The following is a 25,796-nucleotide window of genomic DNA, read 5'->3' as shown; positions in this document are numbered from 1 at the left end:
AGAGCACGCGCGCCTGTGCGTGTGTGTGCGTGCGTGCGTGTGCGTGTGTGTGTGTGTGTGAGAGAGAGAGAGACGCATGGGAGGGGAGAAAGAATTATACGCGCGCGCGCGTGTGTATGAAAAAAGATTGTACGTACGTGTGATCGCGAGAATGTCTGAGCGCGTGTATGGTGCATATTTATTTGGAAGAAAGAAAGAAAGAAAGAAAGAGAGAGCCATCGTTGAGTCGCTGAAATGCTCTTCATGGTATGGCAAACGAGACCGTAACGGTCCTCTTCGCAGCCAGCCGGTACGGGATCGAGGCAAAGCCGCGATCAACAGTGAGCAGTAGCGAAAGCGTGCGTGAGAGCGAAAGAATCTGAAGAGGGAATGACGACGAACAGGGGTGGGGACACGGAAAAGCGGGTGCGGCATAAAACACTTAACATGGGACAGAGTTGACGGACAGCCGGTTCGAATACGGTGACTCTTTTTTGCTGGCTCTACCCTTCCTCTTGCTTCCCCCCACAAATATAGAAATACGTTATTATATCAGTACATTATTATACACTATTATATATTACTAGAAATATATGATAATTTATACCTAATGCATCGATATACTTAAGTTCGAATGATGTTATTATAACATTGATATATATATACATATACATACGTACGTATGTATGTATGTATATATGTATGTATATATATATATTATACGATACAAAGGTGTAGGCGTCGAGAACTGTTTAAAGAAGAAAGTTTTCTTCGTTTCAGACCCGGAGGAGACGTCGAGTGGCGGTGGCTCGCAGTCACCGACTCATATACGCATCAACTTCGAGCGATGCTTTCGTAAGGAGTACAGCACGTCTCTTCAAGGAAAAACATCGTCAACGGCAATTATGGCGTCCATGGATGACTCGCAGCAATATTCCGATTCCGAATCGGAGCAAAAGGTGTCGAAAGACAATTTGAGCAGTGCCATATTTAATCTGGTCGCCGGTGAATCGGAGATCAGTCAAAGCGACTTCGAAGGATCGTTTAAGGTCGAAAACGAGAGAACGGAAGGTTCGGTACGGGACTTCTGCGTGAAAGAGGGCGACGTATACCGGTGCACTGTATGCAATCGTACCTACACACACATCAGTAATTTCTGCCGGCACTACGTCACCTCACACAAGCGTAACGTCAAGTACTTTGCTTGTCCGGTTTGTTATAAGGAATTCACGCGGAAAGATAACATGGTCGCCCACGTTAAGATCATACATAGCCTTAAGTCGCACATGGCTCTTAGCAGCAGTGGCAGCAGTAGTATGGGTCAGCAGCGGTAGACCGCTGTCGGTGCGTCCTCTCTTCTCAGGCTACGTTCCTTGGCTCTTTCCCTTCGTTCTGCCTCTTGAGAAAGAATCCAAATTACCGTTACGATGCTCCTCCTACGTTTCCGGAGGTGCTCTTAACGGCCAAGTATCACTTCGCGTCGTGCAATCGTCGATAAATCGTTGAACAAATCGTTGATCGATTTCTTCGTCGTCGTGGTAAGGGTCAGGGGACGTTACGCAAGGAAGAGGCAGCAAACGAAAAAAATCGCGTGAAAAGCTCAAGAGCGATGCGAGCGTACGTGTCAGTGGCTTTCCGGATAAACCCATAGCTGTAAAAGAAAGAAAAGAAAAGGTCGCAGTGTTTCGAACGGACAAAGAGAGAACAAGTAGTAGTAGTTAGATTAGTCTCGTAGTTAATAAAATACAATCGAGGATTGGTTTTTGAAGACAACGCTAGTAGGACGAATCAAGAAAGGACGATATCAGAGATATGGGGGTAAACGGATAGTCAATCGAATATACAAATTTTAAACATCCGATGATCATCGTCATTGATACGTAGATAATTGTACATCTGTTTCCTTTATACAATTAACGAACGTTTGATAAACAACAAACAGCTAAATCCGAAGACGTTGTTTCCGCCAATATGGGGAAATTGAATCGTAGACCATGTGTCTACTGCAGCTCAAAACAGTTTCTCCTTTTTCAATGGATCAACGTGAAACGAAAGAAACTGGACTTTTAACAAATGGATATATGATATTAATCATAGCAGCTAGTAAAGTCAAATACAGTCGAACGGAGTACCTTTTATGTCCGGTTACTTTATTAAACGTGATATAATTCGTGCTATATCGGATCCTATAACTACTGGTTTTCTCTTGATTCGTTCGAAAGTTCGCTCTTTCGGACAAAATCGGCGGGTGTATCTCAGCCTATTTCGTAAACCGAAAGCTCCCTTTCTCGAAAAATGATTTTCGTGCGCGTAACACGAAACGGGCATTAAGTTACAAACGAAACGAGCTTTACCGCGTCGCTTCCCTTCAAGGGAATCGCGGATGTTATACAAATAAAAAGAAAAAAGAAGGAGGAACGTAAGAAAAAGAGATATGCGCATACAAAGAGTTTATATATGATTGAACCGGTGTACTCGTTTGGTCGTCTTAACGTAGTTGTACGACAACGAGGATCAGTTATGAAACAAAGAGGAGAAAAAAGTAAGCAAGATAATTGCAAAAGAAACGTGAGTCCAAATCAACAAAGAGTATATTTACTATTGTGTGACTATAATATTACGGAGAGAATCAAACGTGTTGCATGTAGCATCGAAAATATGCATACGTTTATTGAAGTAAAACGGCGGTACATGCACACACAATATAAATAAGGGAACCACGTAGACTGAGTAAATGCAATATATATGTACGATGACCGTTCGCCATGTTGTTGAGCCGTTGAGCTGTTGTCAAGCTGTCGAGCCTGATTCGAAGTTATATAGTAGCGTAATAGGGAGCCAAGGTGGAAAGAAGTCCGCGGTTAGGGCAGGCAAGGATGGAGATAGTTAATGGGGAAATTAACGGAACGGGACATGCAATTCTTGAAAGACTGCAGAGGGACGGTTTTAACGACACCAAATACAAGATAGTACTGACATTGGATAGACTGAAGGCACTTTAGTAGTAACTTAACGCCATATCGTACTGTACCGTACTCTATTGAACAAAACATTTGTGCTTAGCCAGTACAGCTGGACACAGTTTTACTACTATATATTCTATATATTCTGTATATTATATATATTATATTAGAAAACATGGATTTTATCGTTACCCAAAAAATGATACGTTCGTTTATTTCCTGTTTAACTTGAAATGAATCGTGGGTAAAATATCTATATATATATATATTGTTCCCAAGAGCAAAAATATGCGATTAAAACGACTATTAAATTTGTTACATAAATTCATAATCAACTAAAGCTAATCGTTATAACGTAGATTCTCTTTTTGTAAATATTAAATTCTAAATAACGTGAGACAAGGATGTGTGTGTGTCCAGGGTCATAGAAATTATCGTTGTTAAAAATATATCCTTGTCTTACTTGTTACGAGTTTTACGCAGTTTATCCGAAGCATAATTTTATGTATAATTTAATTCAGAAAGACCATGCTTAGAAAAGAAAAAAGGATACAGAGTTCTTTGTGAGTTCTTTTAGTCTTAAAGACTATAGCGTGCACGCGCAAACGGTCGAGTCGATTATCGATTACTGTTCAAAAGGGATACGGCTACAGTGATGGTACATAGGCTTAGTCGTGAGAGACAGCACTAAAATACGATTGTAGCTTACTATATTTTGCACTTTACACTTTGTCGAATCCTCTCTAGTCGGACCTTCGTTCATAGATCGATTGTTATGATTATGAACGACACGCATGAATCGGAGAGGAAGCGAAACGATTTATATACAAATTTTTTCACTAGTTGGGCATAGACATTAGACGACTAGAGGCTATATAATAATAATTATAAATATTATTACTGCTACTATTAATTAATTATAATCGTAACGGAGACCTTCGTTGTTATTTTAAATGCGTGGGATTTCAAGGTGAAAAGAAAAATGAAAGAAGAAGAGACAGGACACAACATGATTTATACGATCTTGTGTCCGATATCGCCCACGATTGACCAGTGTTGTTCGTTCGTTATTCAAGAGATATCTAGCGTTGCAAAGATAAAAAAATTTTAGTTGTAAGAAATACGGAGCGATCGGAAGATCGATCGCCTCCGGATGCAATTACGCGTACTTTTAGGAAGATAGAATGATATATTATTAGTTAGGCAGGCAGCAATGATTAGACGAGTAGGTAAAGTAAAGCAAAAAAAAAATAATAAGGAACGATAGAAAGAGAAACAAACTAAAAGCATATACGGATGTTTTAATATTTCTGATCGTAATGGACCGTGCCGCTGACTCGCAAAATCGATATGCTCTCAGGTCAATTATCTTCAAAATTTTTAACTTTCATGGACCAAAGAGTATCCACCATTCCGCGTCGGTGGATTATTTTCGGCGGGGAGAAAAGATGTGTGTGTGTGTGTATTCTTTTGTTTTAGTTTATCCTATTTTAGCTTGTGTTTTTTTTTGTTTGACGTACAGAAAGAAAATTTTAAGGACGAGAGACAGTTGCAGGCCGGTCTTGGTGAAATTGTTGTGTTCGCGATGGGTTAACGCAAAGCCCGTCCAAAAAAAAAAAAAAAAAAAAAGGAAGAAAATATGAAAACAAATTGAGGAAAGAGGGTATAAACTGATAGTTGAATATAAATATTATATATTAAACAAAAATAAGTGCAAAGAGGCAGCGGCTAAAACAGCTTATATCGATTTAAAATGGAAAAAAAATAATAATTAAAGTAATACACTCACATTTGATAATCACTGAGAGGCTAAGACTAACTCAATTTTAGATGGCAGGTAAAGAGGACGATTTATAGAAGCGGAATAAAGCGTGTCGATATGAAATGGAAAGTACAGTGTAACAGAGCTCTCGGATCGCCTAAAGCAAAATCAATTGCCAAATTGTAACGAACGACAATTCAATCATTTCGATACTAGGCTCACGATCAATTTCTCACTTTTTTAACAATAGATCAGGAAAATAGATCCACGTGCTTGTTTCTTTTAAACGGGGGGCTTTCCGTGATAGCTCGTTTGGGATATCCAATTTTATTCGTCCGTACGAAAAGGAGCGTTAGTTTACCCTAGTCGACTTTTGCGTGAGAAATCGCTTGGAAGACCTGAAACTCTTGGTGATCCTTGTTGACCACATGTTTGTTTTTTCTTTAAATTTTATTTCTCGCATAATATATTATTCTGTTAAATATCTTATTTGTCGTCGTCGTCGTCGTTGTCGTCGTCGTCATTGTACAAGAAAACAAAGATCCGCAAATGTTTCTATCCGCCGTTAAACTTTAGAAAGACAGTTGCAGAGCATTTGGCAAAGAAGCAAAAAAAGAACATTTGTAACGACGCGTATGCGAATCAAGTTGTTATCTCTGCTTACATCGAATTCCTTAATGGTATCTTAAGGCTCGTGATCAGGGTAAACTGATACCTAATAAAATTGTTGAAATTTAGCAACTGATCTTGAAGCTTGCTACGAAAATTTATCGTACAACATTCGCTCACGTTCGTTGCCTTTAAATGTTGTTAATCTTTAGAATTAAGGTTGTAAAAAAGGGGAAATTCATGTTGCCAATCAGTAAAACTTAGTAGAAGCTTGCGAGGAGTGTTTTTAAGGATTAAGGATTATAACGATACGAAATCCTTATATTCGTACAAAATTAGTGTTCAAGCTGTAAAAAGTGTTCATAGCGGAAGAAATAAACACTTTGAAGTGTTATGAGGAATTGTTTGTAAGGGGGTACCTTGTACTTGTACTACGCATTACATAAAAAATGATTAAAAATTAATTTCAACTAACGTTGTAGTGAAAAGAGAAAAAGGAAGAATCGGCCGAGTTAAAATTTTCTACGAAAATCTGCAACTGTTTTGCCTTCGTTTAAGTGAATTTTACTGGAAGCAGAAGCGAATTTCTCACGCCAATCGCGGTTAGGATCACAGAGGTCTCGTTGATGAATTTCGTGTTGAACATATTTTAATTAATTTATAAGTCTACGGACATTGCGGGTGGGTTACGGGGGAAAGAATATGAAAAACAAGAAAAATTTTACATAGATTATATTATATTTATATATGGTTCTTGCAATGGCGACACGCCAATAACCATCGTTCCCTTTTATTCGTCCCTTATTTCGAAAGCGGACCACCAGTCAATACCGATTATTCTAAGTTTCTTTTTCACGTGTTATCGGCATCAGTCGCTCTTGCAAGAAACCAACGCGAAAGAGTAACAGAGAGGAAGAAAGAGAGAGAGAGAGAAAGAGAGAGAGAAAGAGAGAGAGGTAAATTACGAGGCTTAAAAAGCAGACTGTACTATCGGATAGATTTTAATATATATATATTAAATATAAATATATATATATATACATAAACATATATATATATATTAAAAAAGAAAAGAATCATAGTTTATTATCGCAAATAAATTACACGCATATGTACACAAACACGTATACAGAGAGAAACACATATACAAAGTATGCGGCAAGCGTAAAGATGGTACATATATATATATATATATATATACATATTATTATTATTATTGCGATTATTATTATTAATATTATTATTACGATTATTATCATTATTATTATTATTATATTATATATATATTTATATATATATATATTTATATATATATTTATATATATAAACAAAAGTTATATCGAATATATTTTAGCGCTAGTTGATAATACCTATTAACGTCGTTGCAGTTTTTGAAATGATGCGTCAGAAAATGAGAGTAAAAAAAAAGAAAGAAGCAAAGGAGGTATGTGGTTGACTTTTAACTTTATATATTATACGTTGAATTAACGTACTTCAGTGGGATCCAATAATATGTAGCGGTGTAATCCCCGATTTGGTGCCTTTTTAAGCGACATAAATAATGACGATGAAGAAAAGAAAAGTAAAAAAATGAAGTAATAATAATAAATTGTTATCGACGCCCGCGATCTTAGGCGCGCGCGTGCGCGTGTGTGTATATCCCTTTTTTTAAAAAGCGCGCCCGATGATCGCAATCTAGTGCCAAATAAGTGAGACCTTGTCGTGAAATGAGCGTAAAAGAGTAATAAAGGGAAAATAAAAAAAAAAAAAAATAAAGAAACAAGAAAAAATTTTATAGGGAACTTTTTAGAGAAGATGAGTCTTTTCTGACGCTGGGTAGACTTAGTATATTTTATATGCACTGATTGTTTGATTATGACTATCGATAATAAAAAGAACGGTGTTCAATAGATTGTAATTGAAGGATTTTTAAGTCTCGCTGTACCGACTTTTGTCTCATACATTCACGTCTCCGTTGTTGCGCGCGCAATGCATACTCACGTTTTACATGCACTTTTAATCGTGCGTGCCTGGTCGATTTTACGAGATGCGCTGATAGAAATCTGAACGGATAGCTTTTACTTAAGGATCAATGAAAAACCGAAAACGTAACATCAGCGTTATCGTTCGAGAAGAATATTTAGCGGGCATCTCGAAAAATCGTTTAGTGTATCCAACGTACAAACTAGCGCATCGAAGGAAACAATAAGACACTGTGTTAAATGAATGAAAGAGGAAAGAAAGTTGTTTATTGTCCAACAGTTTTTTTTTTAAAGTTAGCGACTCTTATTGTTTAAACTTCTTTGAAAATCGATCATATTGTTTCTCCTTGTGATAACATGTGCGTAGAAGCCCGATATTTTATCTTTATCAGCGCGTAAGTCAAGCGAGTTTCTTGTATGAAGCTTCATCCATTAACTGCAATAACACCTTTAGTAAATTTCAGCTGTTACGTCACTTTTAATTTTATGTTATACATTTACCAATATTGTTTTCTTCCGTTACAACTTTTTACAAAGAAATCGACGTTCTGCGTCGTATTTTCTTATTTTTTTAAATGGTTTCCACGCGTTACGATAAAAAAGAAAAAGAATGGGGAAAAAGAAGTGATTGAAAAACTAGCGAATAAGCGTACTAAACTAGCGTACGTTGAAATATTTTGTTACCAATGGTTTATTCCGAAACGGAAAGAAAAAGGAAACAATGATCGAAGAGGTTGTCGTGCGAATTGTGTGTTGTAATGGAAATCGACCATAAATTAATGAGCTGGATCGTCTGTCTAGTATATGTATACGTATATACATGCTTGTCAAGGAAAGTAGCAGACTAATTGAAATTCGAAAAAGAAGGTAATTACTATAACGACTAACAGCGCAATGCTACACGCAGTAGAACTTTATTTTACTTCCTTTCGTTACGTTTTTCGTTGTTTTTCCGTTATGATATGCGTTATTATTGTCGCACGTATGTGGAACGTGAGTGTAAGTAGGCTCAGAGACTCGTGATCATTCATTAATCGTTTACATACAAATCTCTACTGTCCCGCGTAGTTGGAGGATATTTTCAAAGCGACGCATCATCATCAAAGTGCCATAATTTATTTCAAAACAAAGGATTTGTCACACGCGATTAATTCGCCACGAGTTGTCTACAACCATTCTCTGTCTTCTTCTTTTTCTTGTCTTTTTGGAACGAAAATTTTCTCTTTCTTCGTTTGTTTATATTTTCTTGTTTTTTTCTTCTAATTACCCTTTGTTTCTAATCTTGTTACTACGTTCCACAGCCGTGTTCTTACGTAGAGATTTCTCGTTAGTCACTTGAAACAGAAATCATATCGTCCCTTTGTATATCTCGATATGTTCACACATACACCAAATTCAAGAATTCCCGCATTCACTACGAAGCACCGTTACTCTTAGCCAAAAATTACTTTTATTTAGTTTCGTTTTAGTGATTGTGGATGCATCTGGTTGGTCGATAGCGATCGTTGTCTCGCCGTTGACGATTATCCATCAAAAGACACGCTGCCAATAAAATCATTGAAATGGCTCTCGTTAACGAATTACCATTCAATTTTTTATAGAATCGTCAACACAATCGGCGAGAAACGATTGTCAGAACCGATCGGACGATCTTTAGATATTAAGATTCCTACGTTGTGTGTGGCTTACTCGAATAAAAGCGAACGTTTCTTATTTGAAAATAACAGAAATTCGACCGATTTGCTCGCACGTTCGAATATAGAGCAGTCATCAGTGTTGAAAATAAAAAGAGAAAACAATCGACGTTCCAACTGCTTGAGAAGCCAATCACGATAGGAAATCAGCGATTATTATTTTTTATGGACTTTTGTTTTGCATGTTGCGTACGCGTATTGTTGATTTATTATTTTTACTGTCCGGACAATGAAGCAAAGTGAAATATTTGGAGATCAAGAAAAAAGATAAATATATATATGTACATGGTTTTTTTCGTTGCATTTAACTTCTGATTTTTATAAGTCCGCTGGCTGTTAAACTCTTTATTTTTTGTTTTCTTCTCATTATCTCAACGTTTTCGTTGCGAGAAACGATTTATAACAATTTTACGCTGATAATGTTCATTTTGATCGTTATGTAGAAGTTGAAAGACTATTTTTTGTTCTATTTCTTACTTATTAGCTTGCTTCTAATAAAACATTGCAAGATGTTTAAGCGAGTAAAGGACAAAGTCTGTCACATAATTTAGTCGCAATGCCGGAACTGGTGTCGTTTCTCGCATCGATCGAATTCTCGATACAAAGTACGACGTAGAGACCATTTTGCACGACAGAATCACGACTCTACGACGTGTATCTATCTTCTCCGCGAAATCACCCGACGTTTTCGATTTGGAAACTTTCCAGTGCATCTTGGGATGTGCATATTGGGATGTGCCAAAATTACTGATGCTTAAAAAGGGAGAAAAGCATCGGGTGAATTCTTTCTTAGTTATCATTGCCATTATGTTCCCTTTGCTTACCTTTCCCCTTTTTTAAGTTGATACACGATCGTCAAGAATTTTCAGCGCGGAATCGATCCGTCATTCTGTATATTACGAGTACACAAAGTACGCAATGAAGGCCCGATTTTTGCCTGACAACTTGTTAAAAAAAAAAAGAAAAGAAACTGGTACGACTATACTTTGTTTTGGTTTTGTTTGATCAATGCGAGATTTTTATTTTCATCGATATCCAAAATTCCCGATTCCCTCGTATTATTTATTGGTACTTTATTAAGTAGATTATTGTTCGTTCTTTTATATTATAATTTTATTTTCAGGTGTTATTTAGATTTTATTTGTATTACTTTATACAGAATCATTTATATGCCATGTTGATTTCACATCAAGCTATAAATTCCCTTTACGACTCGCAGTAGCCTCTCGTATCTCTGTTCTGCACGCATCAGAGTATACAATCATACATCGGTATCATTAAATATTTATTTTCAGTACGAATTAGATCGCAGTTGCATGCAATTTACACAGCCTTTACCGTAGCCAGAGAGCAAATCATGTTTTAGAAAGTCTCTTTGATAATGCTCATTGTCGTAATTGTTGTAACCATGATCGTTACTTATTCTAGATAAGAATCAGTCTCTTTACTAACTCGAATCTTTTCACAGAGTTTTCATCGGGGAACACGAAGTCGGATGGCGAGACGTGGAAAGAGAAAGGTCGAAATTCCGGATCAGGATCTTCGGCGAATCAATCGAGCACGGACACATCAAACGCGAGATCGAACACCACCACTTCGTTGACCACAACTACTAGCTCGACGTCCAACACAGCGTCCAGTTCCGGCACAACGATGACCACCACGTCGACAAGAAGTTCGTCAATGTCACCGGCAACCGGTAGGAACAACGCGCAGAACAGCGGCGGAAGTAGCAGTAGTAGTAGCCCTGCACCGACCACCAATTCCTCGTCGACGAGCAGCGGTCACCAGATCGGAACCATGTCGGCTCCGCCTGGTCGACAGGTGCCGAAGAGACGCATGAGGCGTCGCGCCACATCGCACTCGCAGGATCCTGCTGAACAGCTGACCGAGATGTCCGTTCGCGGTTTGAATCTCTTTCGTTACGCCTCGATATCCGAGGGTGTCTATCAATGCACTGAGTGTGCGAAGCTCGACATTCAGAAGACGTTCAAGAATAAATACAGCTTCCAACGACACGCTTTTCTTTACCACGAAGGCCATCAGAGGAAGGTATTCCCGTGTCCGGTATGTTCAAAAGAATTCTCCAGGCCTGACAAAATGAAGAATCATATGAAAACCGTGCACGACTGCTTCATGCCGAAGGATTGCGTGATGCCGTTTGGTTTTTTTCTCTCGCCTTAGCGGGCAGGGCGAGGGCGAGGTGGGATGGCGATCGGTCCAGCACGAAGAACGACCACTGAACCAGCGGAAGAGAACGCTGGCCGAGGAGAAACGACCGTCGCGACTAGTGACGTCCAAAGGAACTCGAGGAGCACGCTCTCGAGGACGACGTTGAAGCACGTGGCCACCTCGAGGATGCTCTCCATATTCAGGCGGGGGCGTGTTTGAGAAAGCGAAATCTTCCTTTCGTTTACTCTGTCGTCTTCTCAGCACCGCCCTAGTCTAGTCACCCGATAGTGAAAATACGTGGTCGTACAGAGAGACACCGATAGAAAAATCGATCAAGTTGTCTTCGGTCTGAGAAAACAAAATATATATCATAACCTGTGTGCCGCGGACCAATCGCATAGCCTATCTCACCCCCGCGATGATCGACTCCTCACGTTGTATTAAAGCGAGATCGGATTTCCTACGCGTGCGATCAATTTTTGATAGTCGTTTTTAATGGAAGCCCGACGAGTATCGTCTTTTCGGGAAGAAGGGCGACCGACGGTTGATATCGGCCAGTGGAGGAGACTAACGTGACAGATCGCATACAAACACTGCTGAGCGGAACGACGTCGAGTTATCGCGGGGATTTTTTTCTTTTTTCTTTTTCTTTTTTTTTTCTTCCTTTTTTTTTTTGAATTAAAGGACAAAGAGAAAGAGATGTCTATACTCGAACGTAAGTGCTCGAGTAGTGCTGCTGTGTACATTAGTATTATATAATCCTTGAACTGTGCAATAGCGCGCAATGCTTGTGGACGATCGATGCCCGGCTGTGTCTCCTTCACTTGCACGACCATCCTGATCGCCATGGTTTTACACATGGAAACGTAAGCCGCGTGAAATTTCAAAGAAATTCGCGGAGAAAGCGATTTGGCCAGTGGGAAAAAGAGGAACTTTTAACGATAGCGATTGAAAAGGCTATACTTGTTTATAGGTTTTTATCGTGTAACTAATATTGTAGGCGGTTACGTTTGCGTATGTATCATATATGGGAACCATTGTTTCACAATGTTGAAAGTAATGTTTATCGTGTCGAGTCCGCGTTACCGAAAAGTTTTCTTTTACTAAATATCGTCGCAGTATTTTACGCGGGCGTAGTCTGCATATAAAATTCCAATTTTCTCTTTATATTTTGAGAAACGAAATTTAACGATATTGGTGAACAAAAAGAGAGAGATATATATTCTCGCAAAACTAGCCAGCTTTCTCGTGCCTTTATCAACCGCGTATCCCCTTTTTCTTTTTCCTTTTCTTTTTCTTTGATACGAACGCATCATTTTTGACATGTAAAATTTATGTCTAGAGTATATCTTCCTTTTCTTCTTTTTGAAGCAAAATATAACGGAGCAACATAAGCAATACGATTAATGTGACTGACAAAGTATCGTATGGGTATATTCCCGTTTTAGATTATATCGTGATAGCTTTAAAAAAACTTCCAATGCTTTAACGCACGCGCGATGTTTTTATTTCTTTTTTCACTTCTTTTTGTTTCCTTGTTGTACCCGCTCTTTCAAATTCAGCAGTTCACGTGTGAAACGTTGGTTGTGAATATGTTCTCTCTTCTTTCCAGATATTTTCCAATTTTCCACCTTTCATAGTTCCCTATACATCTGCACAAAACTGTATGCAATCACGATCAAACTAGTTGTTTCCCGCCAAAAAAATGAAATTTGGATATTTTTCCCCTTTGTTTGTATCGGGGAATGTCACCTGTATCTTCAAACTTTCAACAAACATTCATCTATGCTTATCAATTTGCATAGAAGCTTATTGGAGCGATAATAACGTGCTTCCAAATTTTTGTCAGATGTGTTATATTCTAAAGTAACGAGAAGAAAGATGAGCAGATGGATTGTTATCAAAAGTGCAGAGTTTCATAGCCAGGATTCGTATTAATATTATTATAACTGTTATTGCTATTTTTCTCTTTTTAATGTTTCCTACGCCTTCCAACAGATTTGATTCCAATGGTGCGTAATAAAGCATATTAGTAAAATATTAAAAGAAAGAAAGGCAGAAAGAAGATGAAAATGTATATTTATCAGAGAGTTTATTAACGGTTCCCTACGAGGCACAGAAGTCTCGCAGAGTTCATTAGATAGTGCCTAAAATAGAGAAAAGGGAGGAAGAAACATGAATTATACTGCATAACAGACCGGTATATGTACAGGTTTTCTGGGAAAGTGTATTATAGTTATTACCAATAATTAATTATTATTCTTACTATTATTATTACTGATTTACTATTACTCGCACTACTATTAATGCAGCAAAAATAATATTATTTTTATTTTCACCGTTACTATTATTTCTATTAATATTATTGTTTGATAAGAATTATTAACTTTTAGATATGGACAAGCACCGATAGAATTGGTTATTATTGCTAGGTATATAAGTTAATAATGCACAGGCAAACACAGACAAGTTATAAAGAAAGTTATCTATACAGGCATAGTATATTTAATGACCCTCAGTTAGTTTTGGGTCTGGACCGTTTGTTTTTTCTCCTTGATTTATTATTATTATTATATTATTATATTATTATATTATTATATTATATTATATTACAATATTATATTATATTATACTTTTTTCGTTCATTCGTTCGTTAAAAAATCTGAAAGAAATCTATTATTTGATACATTGTTAACACGTTTTCTTTTTTTTCGGTGTTGGGACACCGCAAAGTAGAAATAGTTGAACGAAATATAAATTTATTCGCGCATATGTACGTGCGTGCGTGCACGTCCTTATATATATATATACATACATACATACATACCAATAACTTTTTGGGGAAATGTTCAAACATCGTTCACGCAGTCGAGCAGAACTAATGCAAACGAAGTGTTATAATTTGTTAGTAGGAACAACGCGTTACTATCCCTCCGTATCAGTTCTAAAACATAAACCAGGAAAGAAAGAACGAGAGGAAAATAATTCGCCATTCGTTGTAATTTCTACTATTCTCCATCGTTTCGTTATTTTTCAACCTGATAAAAGATAATATTATTCAGCAACAAAATTAAACATATCATTAAATTAGATGCTTACAAGAATGTATTTGTTTGATCGCATAACAATTTTACCCATAGATCTGACGTTATAAATCCCTTATTTTACAAAATTTGTTATAAATTAAAAATTAAATTAACAGCGAATTAATATTTCCTCTTTCGTCCACTCTTCCTGCTATTTTCCTTTTCTATAATGCTATAATTCGTTGCGAGAACTTTCGAACGAATACTGAACGGAAAGCAGTATTTTGGTCTTCCGCATCGGTGTTATACGCATGAGAGAAAATGAGCATGGATGTTAGACGTGTGATGTGTATGTCTCAGAATGATGAGGATGATGATGATGATGAGGATGAGGATGATGCTGATGATGATGATAATGATGATGATAATAATGATGATGATGATGATGATGGTAATGACGACGATAATGATGATAATCATCAAATCTTAACTATTACAGAGAACTATTTAAAAGAATATATATAAAGAGAAATATATTACGTGAGAGGGAATGTGAACCCGCGTGTGATTTCGTTGCCGTAACACGAGGAACTCGTCGAGTTTCTCTCTCGTAGATCCAGCTCGCACTCGTAGTCGGTATTTAAAAGGAAAAAAAAAGCAAAAAAAAATATATCGATATATATATACATATATATCTTTTATATATATATATATATGTGTGTGTATAATATATGTATTATATATGATTGATAATCATATGTTTAATATAACACATATATGTTATATATATATATATGTTATATATATGTATATTTATATATGTATAACGAAATTGCGTAAATGTAAAGGAAAAACAATGATAACTGTTTAGTTTCCGTTAGGTGAAGCACGAAATTTATATTCGCGCACAATTCTGTTTCTTGCGTCCAATTTGTAGTTGTTATGTAGGAAGCGTAACGTTCATTTTGATATTATGCATATACGAAAAAGCACACATCTACAATACTACCAGAATACAGAGCACGTTTTGAATTCCGTATCGCTTGTTAATCACTGAAAGATATATTAACAGTTTCGGAGAAATTGTGTATGGATTCGCAATTTGAGTCAGTGATTGATGTATAATATGTGGGATCGATACGTACGTTTATAGAAAATGGGCATCGTATGCAATTTCGATTGATTGCTTGTGTTAACGAAGAAAATTATTACTATTTGGAAAGATAAGGTTTGCGCCATACGTATACAGTTGAAGGCTCTAACGTCATTGCGATACCAATGAGTCTTAGGAAAGAAAAAGGAAATGACAAAACGAATTTCTTAATTCTATGATGTGTGCAAAAGCAATCGAAAACGATCGTGTTATACTTTTTTTTTCTTCACTTTCCATGCATTGTGACTACCTTACTTCTTACGTTTTAGTTTTATACCATTATTGTAATAGTTCTATTATATTATATTATATTATATTATTATTACACTATTATATATATTTATATATTATATATATAGCATATATATAATATATATGTATATATATTATTGTCATCGTCAAATAACGTTTATTATTTTATTTTTAGTTTTAACTATAACATCGGGTAATTAGGTTACGAGATAAGGTGCGTTAGGCTTTAAAGGAAGCCACACGATTAACACATACGGAATGAGGATACGAAATAACCGAACAAAATGCAAATGCGGTTACTTGAATTTTTCATGATGCAGAGATATTTTATTCGAGCGTTAAATGCTATTGTAGCTTGTGACATTAATGCGATGCCTTCTATTACGTTTCCAATTTTATTCGTTGAAGTAGAATGCAAGATATAGATGATATATATTTATGTATATTGTCACGACGTTCTGGCGAATAGACTTATTTATATTTACCATAGTTAAATCTGCACGTTTTATTCGTGTGTTAGCGACGAGTACGTTTTTTCTTCGCGTAAACCGATGAAAAAGTCGCAACGCATCAGTGTCGTTTGTGTCTCCTCGTCTATTACCAGAACCTCGACCCACTACAAATCTTTCGTTTGCTGCGAATAAAATTCGCGGTTTACACGCACGTTTAAATATCTATCGATAAAAAGAAAGCACCGGCAGACGTCTTAAATAAAGAAAAGGAAAAGGTATATACACGCATGTCCACCTGCATTATTATTCCTACTTACTGTTCTTCGACGCTTTAAAAATGGAGATAATGCAAGTGAGTTTTATGAAATTCACCGTAATGTTATAAAGATATACAGACATATACGAAATATATAGGTACCAGTACTGACACTTTTATTTGCACTCGATCCTGGAAGCATCACTCGACACTCTGTTTCGATAGAAGGAAGAAGCAGTACATAATTCTATTAGTGACACTAAAAGTAACAAAACGCATTCATGCAGGATGTTAAAACTACGAAAATGTACTAATAAGTAATGGTAGATTTTTGCAATAGAAGAGAAGGAATTGTGAGAATTATTAAAAGATATAGACGTTGCGAATACAGAAAAAAATCTATTATATATTATATATAAATACTATATTATATTATATTATTATATATTATATTATATTATATTGTACGTTCGCCCCGTTTGAGGGTAGAAGCGCGCTTATACAAACAAACAAAAAAAAGTTATATCATATAACAGTAATAATAAAGAAAATGAAGCTATACGTTCGCAGATTATCGTCGGTCGTTGACTGTACATTTAAGTGTACGTACATATGTACCTATTATAATCAATGCCGGGTGGCGATAAGGACTATAACAATTTAATACCTATTATTATTTTTATTTGTTTTTATCTAATTGTAGTTTCTTTGTAACTCTTTGTGATATACAACTGCAATACCCGACCGTTTATTTCTTGTATCGATTAGCGCAACCTTCATTAAAGCAAGACAGAGGAACATACATCTCTCCGTTTAGTCGTTCTTCTCTTTTGGTACTATTCATCCTTTGCTTTCGCGAAATACGCCATACGGAAATATTCATTGAACTTAAAATCGACCAAACGGATACGTTTCTTAAATTAATTCTTAAATTATCTTTAAATCCATTCTTAATCAAGTTTTTAATTGGATAAGACTTTTCACCATAATTCAGAGGGTTCTTGAATCTTTATCGAAAGAAACATAAGAGTTAAATTACTTTATCGAACATTTCAGGAAATCAACAGCTTTTCCTCCTTTTCCAAGTCCTGTTTTAAGATACTAACGTGGTTTGTAATACTCCTAAGAATCCAAATCACTAAATTTCCTAAAAGCTCAGATTAAACGCTGCTCGAACTGATAATAAATTCCAAGACTTTCAGACCTATTTTCAAGCTACAGATTGTAATATTCCAAAAACTATTCCCAAATTTCAATTTAAGACATTGCTTACACTCGATAATAAACCTCATTAAATTGTCCTTGTTCCTCGCCTCACAAATTCAAGGAACACAACCGATGACTAATCTTCCAGCTGAATGATACTAACGCTCCTGTACCTGTTCTCTTTCCATGTCTGCCCAGATCAGCTGCCGAGTCTACCGAGCGACATCACGTTCGAGATCTGCACGTCGTCGTCCTCGTCGTCGCCGCCGCCTCCTCCTTCAGCACCTTTGACGACGGCGACGAGGAGCGGCGATGATTCGTTCAGCGAAGGAAACACAGGCAGCACGTACATCAAATCCGAGCGAGTGGTTAGCGGAATGCACTTCCTCACCGACCGGGAGGAGGATCGGGGAGATCTGTTGCTACCTAAGTCAGAATCCGGGGAGGCCGAGCCGGAGGTCAGGAAACAGGTTGGTTGGTCTGCTGCTTTTGATACTGCTTCGGCAGGCAGTGCACCAGCTGTGCCACCTGGCTTCGTTCAGAGGACGATTATGAGAAGGAGGCGCGGTTTATCACCATGTCCTCGCGGACACGGCACCAACAGAAATGGGCAGAGCACCAGGAAGCCACTTGGAAAGCTCTTGTCGCCGCGCATTTTATAAGGTGTTTTCCATTCGGCTGGTTCGACCATTCTTTAGACTAAGAGCATTTTTGGGAAGTTCGTTAGAGAGTTAGAAGTATGTACTTACAAGTAGATGTATATCGTTACATACTTGTTTGATTGCACTAGAGTATAGATTAAAATCTTATTATAAGAGAGGAGATATAGGGACTGTTCATTGGTGTAGAAAAAAAGGCATAATAATCATTTTAATTAGTGATCGTGATACTTTGTATCCAGTTGTTGGAATTGTCAGGTAAATGTGGAAAGAATTTTACGGTTTTGCTTTACGACTGAAAGGTTATTTCTAATTATCTGTTATCCTAACCAGTTGGCAATGTGCATGCATTTTCGCAGACAACCGAATGGAAAGCATTCTGTAACGTTATCCGGGCATGTCTTATCTGGTTTGTCCTCGTATCTTTTTCATTAGCGCGCCGTTTACTTTTCGCAAGGAATTCGTTGAACCGCACTTTCTCTATATATAATTGCGTGCGGAGAAGTGGATTTTATTTCTAATCTCGTTTATGTCGGGTGACGCCTTTTCTGTCGGTGTATCGTCCGTCCAGCAAACACCGCGCCACAGAAACAGAGAACTCGATGACTGCATAAAGAAATCGCAGAACAAAAATACGAGAATATCTCGAATATTTGTTTTTGCCTGAAATCCAACAAATTCATGGTATCATGGTAACTCGCAGCTAAGTTCCAATCCGATAGCGATAGATTTTTGTCTCGAATCATCACCAACACCAGGTCAAAGGGTTTCGAATTCTATACCAAAGGGAATAAACCTAGAGAAGGGAGGAAAAGAAAGATAGGGTGGATACGATCGAGCGCGACGTGATACGATGGGGCGAGCGAGGATGATTAAAGAGGAAAGGGTGAGAGAGGGAGAGAAAAAACCAAATAAACGTTGTTTTACAAGCTGCTGGAATACCTCATTCAAAACGACGGTTCCGTAGTCTGCAAGTGGTGCGGCGAGGTGCTACCGTCTCGAACCCGTTGGTACAGGCACAAGTACAAACTCCACGTCTCCACCCAGGTCACCCAACCGGCCCCGCTGTTCAAGTGCCACAGCTGTAACGCTTACTTCAAGTCCCGTAAGGGTTACATTGGTCACCTCAGCTCCCGCCACTCTGACAACGAGAACGACGAGAACAGAGAAGAGCCAGCCAACAAGAAAGCGCGGAAGACCTCGGAAGTAAGTCTTTGACCGCTTCGCCATCTAGCCATACTCCTCGTACCCTGCTTGCCGCATCTAATTATTAGAAAACGCGTTTTATATAAAGAAATGATTTAATAACGATTTAATATTGGTACGGAACATCATACCAGCTTCCAATATGGTACATTCACAAAACATGAAGCTACTATCAATCACGCAATGATCCAAAATAATGCACGTTAACGAAGTTGCATCCTTAATATGACTTTTCTTCATCGCAATGGACTTGCATAACAAAAAAAAAAAAAAAAAAACTGCAGTTTGCCTCTGTATTTATTAAGGCTGCTTCAGATATCAGTTTTCGTCAATTCCAGTGAAATTTAGTGAGATACAATTTATATTTCTTCCATCCAAATAATTTTGCAATGGCCAAATTATGTTGAGGACGATGGTCTAGACGATTTGGAGAATAGGAGGATGAGAAAGTATTTTAAATACTGTCGAAAATTTGTTTGAAATTGGCGAGGACCACATCTGAGAAAGCCCTGTATGTATAGTAAGTAGAGTTAGATATCTGTCAGTAGCCGATCAAAAGCACCAAGCATGCGAAAACGATGGAAGAAAAGCTTTCGATATGACACTCCGGTTTGCGCGTGTTTGCCTGTCTGCTTGTTTCGCTCGCGAGTTCTTCGTTCGATCAATCGGATTACGGTCGAAAGAGTAAGGGCAAAAATTGTGAAACGTGCCCCAACAGGTCGGAAAAGGACCAGATTGGGAGCAACAGAGGGAAAAGGAAGAGAAGCTGGTGGCAGACATAATCGATCGGGTGAAGAAGGAGTGCGAAGCTCAGGGTGAAACGGTAACAAGACGAGGCTACTCCAGGCGATCCACCGTGATGAACAGCTAAGGAATGGATAAAGAGACGGATAAAGGGAAATATTGTGCCATATCATCGTCGTACGATGTCTTCTTCGTGATACGGCTCGAAGAGCATCGAGCGCAGATCGTTCTCTACCCACGTTCGATCTCTCCGCGTGTTTTAGCCGGTCATGAGCCAACTCTGTACTTTAATTAAGCGATTAAGACACTCGTGTTTAGGGACGCTACTAAGATCAAATTAGGATTAGTTTGTACAGGTTTTACGTCGGCGTTCTATGCTCAATCGTTATGTAAAAAGAATATCGTAAATCGATTTTCACTGCGACGACAGGACGTGATCTGTCGATTTGTACGAGAGGTCACTGATAGAAGTAATCTCCTCATCTGTGAAATTTATACATAGCTAAGATAGACTTCTCCCTCAGAGTAAAAATATTTTTCATACTTTGAAACGAGTATTTTAGATAAAATTTTACTTCGAGTAAAATAGAATCACACGTTTTTAAATCCATAGTTTAATTTTATTAGATGCAGAAAATATTCTGTATTTTTAGTTTTATACTTTATATGCTTTTATTAACGAAGTGTATCTACGCACTTAAGAATTGATTTCTTAAATTCGGTAATTCAAACTTTATCGTCGTATGCAATTCAGTGTAACGTAATACACAAGATGCGTACAAATTTCTATAGCTTTTCGTTCAGAAACGCCGAAACGAGGATGTTACTTGTCAGTCATCGTCCGTATTTATCGATATTCTGGCTTGACGACATTCAAGTCAGGTTGTTGTCTCACGAAATCGTCGTACGATCGATCTATGTTCTGTTGCATGCACACATGCAGCGTAACGGTGGATACGCGTTTCAACGGTGATGGAGAGACGAGCGTTGGCAGGAATGACAGGATCGATGATGATGATCTTCGATCGCCGAAGCGAGGACTACAAAGCTATCTAGTCATAATACACGCGCGGTCGCGTATATTTTTTTCATATCCTAGACGACCGCGCGTTGATACACAATAACAAAACGTATTTGCCGGTCCGTACGCGCGATTCGAAACTATTGAAACACGGGGCCTGGAAGTCGCGTCCATGGCTGCTGAGTCCGATAAGCGGAATGAACGGAGCGTATACGCTGTTCTCCTCGTTAAAATTCTCGATCGTTGCTCCATATCGTTCCTTTGATCTCGATGGGTTCCGCGGATCTTAATCGCAGCGATACGCGAACAAAAACGCGAAAGTATATCCGGTATGTAGCAAAGAAAAACGGTATTTTGCGTCGCTCATTGTTGCGACAGTGTTTATCGCTTTGTTCGATCCTGTCTTAGTAATGCCGGTTGTTGGAATTTTTTATTTTTGTTCAAATTCTTGAATAGTTTTATACTTATCGTTAGGATGTGTCTCAGAACGGTTTAATTTTCTGAGGCGAGACAAACAATTGGAAAACGAATAAGGAGACCCTGAAATTAAATGGGACAGAAATTGAATAATCCTTTACCTTTTATACTGACAGTTTTAAACGATAAAGATATTTATTCTTTGAAGAAAAGATCGACATTACTAATATAAGGTCAGCGCGATCGTAATTAATTAACGCGAGATGAATTGCGATTTGAGCCTGAGAAGCTCTGTCGACGGGAATCCAGTGCCAAATATATATCTTCCCAGGCGTACGATATATCTCGTTGCGTATAGAAAAAATATGCGAAATGTTCACTACGATACGCGATGAGAGCGATCGTTTGCTCAAAAGTGCAACTGTACTACTAAATTCCTTCGGTTTCGTTCGTTACTCATTTTGTTACATTCGACGTGTGCAGGTATCGCGTGTTATATCGTGATCCGCGTAACCAAGTGAGTACCTTTTTCCGTGAAACGGACACACAATGGCTGCGTGCGTGAACGTCACGCGTGAAATTCATAGAAATTATATCGGTATACGGGTATTGATACGTATAGATTACCGTGAATGACGTTCACGACCATCCGGGAATAAAATTGAGTGTATATTTCCAAGACAAACTGATCTTTAAAACTATGTTTTATAGCGTGCTCAATACGAAATTTTATTGCGTATAATTTCTCATTATTTCGGCGTAAGTTTCTGTGCTTAAATCACTCGAGGTAACTATAAATCATCGTTCCTTGGAAAGTACTAAATCCTTTTACAAGTGCCACAAGTAGCTTTTAAATTATTTTTCAGAAAATTACCATAAATTTCAAATCTAGGAGACTTTCGAATATAGATAAATATTAATCGTGAAAGATTTTTATTAATTTTAAGAAATTTGAGAATTTTGAATTAATCTGTTGAAGGCACGATTCAAAGAGTGGCCTAGTTACTGTTGCCACCATAAAACTTTATTGCTGAAACGATAGTGGAGAACATCGTATATAGCGATAAAAATTTCTTTATAGCGACAGTATCAAGATACGAAGGTCACTGTTAGTTCTTTGGATAAAATGATGTGTTACTTAATATGGTAAAGGCTCTTTAGATGAATACAAGCACTAACAAGTTCATTATAGCTACACTAAAAAGATTTAAAACGGCCTTCAATGACCATATTCCATATTCAAACGTCTCTATATTCGTCAAGAGATGTTTCAACACATATTTCGTACACACATGCAAAATACATTGTTTAATACAAATAAAGAAAGATGTTTATCGTTATAGGAAATATTTGTCAATCAAACTTTTCTTTAGCTTCTAAAATTATACAAGTATTAGGTGACAATAGTTGCCAGGCCACCTTGGGTCACACAAAGAATCTTTCTCTTTATCTTAATTTACAACAATTATCTACTTAAAATTTGATCCAAAGTATATGACAAGTATATTTACATAAAGATTTTACTTCTTATCCATCTTAAATATATTGCCTAAACTATAAAATTATACGAACAAGAGCATAAATCTTAAGCCTAACATTGGCTTAAAGTTTGATTATAAAATCTAGTTATAAATTAACACTTGATATTCATATTTGGAGAACCATAAAATTATTGATTGTAAATAGAAATATTTTACGGATACATTATTCCTGCATGTAATTCGTTTTTCATCGTGTACAAAATTACGCGATGCGATATACACGCACCTGACACACTCGGACAGGTTAGTTGGGCACGGACTAGTGTCGCTAGAAGAACGGTAGATAGAATGATAGATAGATGAGAATATATCTACACGTACGCGAAGTACGAATAAATATAATATAATGCGCACTGGCGATAATTTACGCAAGAGCATTATATATATTAATCTTGCTGAATATTCCAAGAAAGTCTGTCCATTTTTTCGAATGTCTCGAAAGTATTTTAATCTCTATTTACTTGTTGCGTGTCATACGGCGCAACGGCAGAAGAATGAATTGCATTTCACTCGAAGTTTTAAACACACGATTACACTTTAGAGTAGACCGTGCGTGGAGACATAACACGTACGTAAACTGACTAGTAGTTAAGTTCGGTGCTAATCAAGAAACGTGTATTAATTATACACGCAATTTTATTACAAACACGATTGCATCAATTATGTTTTTTCGGAGCGAGCGAACAGGCTTAACTCTTTGGAGGAGAAATGTAAATTTATCTAGCCACGCCAAAAATCCAAGATCAATGGCATATATGCTTCACATGTATAACATAACCTCCAAAGGGCTAATCACGAAAGAGGCAACTCTCTTCTGCATTGCGCGCGGATTTTGCACGTAATTATGTACAGGCGCGTATTTGCCAGCGAATCTCTGACCGTATACCACAATTCTAATCCTATATGTGCATAACGAGACTTGCGTGCACACTACGACGTGATTGTGTACGAGCAGAGGATAATCGACTTCTGTCGAGGTAAAACACGAGGCACGAGCCACTTTTCGTCTTCTTTTCAGATTCAGGATAATACATTCGTATACTTCTAAGTAGGTATATTACTGGATGTGTTTTAAAGAAAACGTTTATTTGGATATAATTACGTATCCCTAACTGATCTACCAGACGCTTATAATTTGTTACGCGTGTTTAATTAATCATAACCTTTAACGAGTTAATGGATCAGCTAGGTAATATACAAGGCGTAAAAGCTAATATATATTTGCGGGTACTCGAGAAGAAAGACTTAAAGCATTACAGCAGTAATAACAGTGATTTCACGTTTCTGGGACGTCTTAAGATAAAAAGCGCGCAGGTCGTGCCATAATTTAATGAACGTTTGTCTCATAATCTTAGTGCGTCCCATTGCGAGTGAGAAATACAAATAAATCATTCAGAGTTCAGAGGAAAGTGAGACTCGTAGATGTCTCACGGTACACTTCGCGAAGCACCTCGTATTTTGTGCCAATCATAACGTTTTAAGCCGCCCAAAGATCTTTAGATCTTCCCGCTTGTACAGCTGTTCTATACATATATGTATTCCAAAAGAAAAGAAGAATACTAGGTCCAACGAACGTATACGATCCATTTGAGAATTAACTTCGGTAATAAAATTTGAAAGGGTATAGCATTTAATATAGATATGTGTATATGGTATTACGCAAACCAGTTTTATGCACTTCACTAAATAATTTTACTTTCCTTGTCTACCCTCGCTATAAAAATTTTAAACCCATTATTATCAATCGTCTTCCTCGTTATTATGTTGTTTTATACGCGATAAATCGTGGCATTAATACAGATATGTATATGTATATGTATATTATAATCAATAGGTATTTGTGTATAAATGATTTGTAGTTGGTTCCCTCGAGCAGAGTGTAAGTGGTAACCAAAGTGACCTTTTTCTTCTTAATAGGAATGCGTGTTAGAAAAGTAACGTTGATTTCGATCGGAAGGATCAGTAGGTGCGACAGGCAAAAACAGGCGGAGTTCATTCGATCGTTCCGTCAGATCGTGTTTTCTTTAATAACAGGCTTCTCCTTCGTTTTATGCCGCAGAATGGTCATTAATACTGTTGAAATTGCAAGAAGACGAAAAAGTGGCTTCCTCGACATATTGCAATCTTCCGTATTGAATCTTAAGTGTTACTAATCGTAAGATCGTAAGGCTGACCTCCTATGTCTAATGTGACGATTCAAGTTGAGAATATTCCGAGGAGATAAATTATTTATTTGTTTACGATAACGAGGCCGTTTGTGAATCGTATTTCGGGTAATTCGTATAGACTCGAAAAACTACCATTACAGTATGCAGTGAGATAACCGCCCGAAGGTGCGACCCCGTCTGAAAGTGCACGAATTCCACGAGTACGTATGTACTATATAATTAAAACAGAAAATATAACAATGACAACCATAGTACTTACGACAACGCTAATCATCTGCGATGAATAAACATTACAACTAACGAAATCGAACGTATTGTGCATTGTATGTCGGGAAAGAAATAAAATCAAAATGAATCGATTGACATCGAGTCTTCTCATTTATGTAACCTCTACCTTTAATAAAAACATTGTAATATTAACTAAAGTATAATCATTTACTGATTATTTTTATTTTTTTTTGTTTAGATTTACTTTAGATTTATATTTATTTACACATAGATATATTACGCATAATTTATGGTTTAAAAAATATT

General features: G+C 37.2%; 1 protein-coding gene across 9 annotated transcripts in view; it reads left to right on the top strand.

The window, feature by feature from the left end:
• LOC126864381 (protein tramtrack, alpha isoform) overlaps nt 1-25,625 on the top strand; it is a 46,444-nt gene extending 20,819 nt beyond the window's left edge. For 5 of the 9 annotated variants that reach the window (XM_050615668.1, XM_050615666.1, XM_050615665.1 and 2 more), the window contains exon 5: nt 10,458-17,102. In XM_050615668.1, coding sequence (XP_050471625.1) covers nt 10,458-11,173 — 716 coding nt within the window. In that variant the 3' untranslated portion in view covers nt 11,174-17,102. Of the gene's footprint in view, nt 1-759; nt 9,281-10,457; nt 17,103-17,704; nt 17,977-19,095; nt 19,372-20,089 lie in introns of those variants that run through there. The other 4 variants (XM_050615672.1, XM_050615671.1, XM_050615670.1 and 1 more) reach the window with 4 other exon arrangements.
• Nucleotides 25,626-25,796: the final 171 nt, after the last annotated feature.

Source organism: Bombus huntii, chromosome 4, assembly GCF_024542735.1.
Source record: "Bombus huntii isolate Logan2020A chromosome 4, iyBomHunt1.1, whole genome shotgun sequence".
NCBI lineage: Eukaryota > Metazoa > Arthropoda > Insecta > Hymenoptera > Apidae > Bombus > Bombus huntii.
This window is presented reverse-complemented; position numbering and strand designations above follow the sequence as displayed.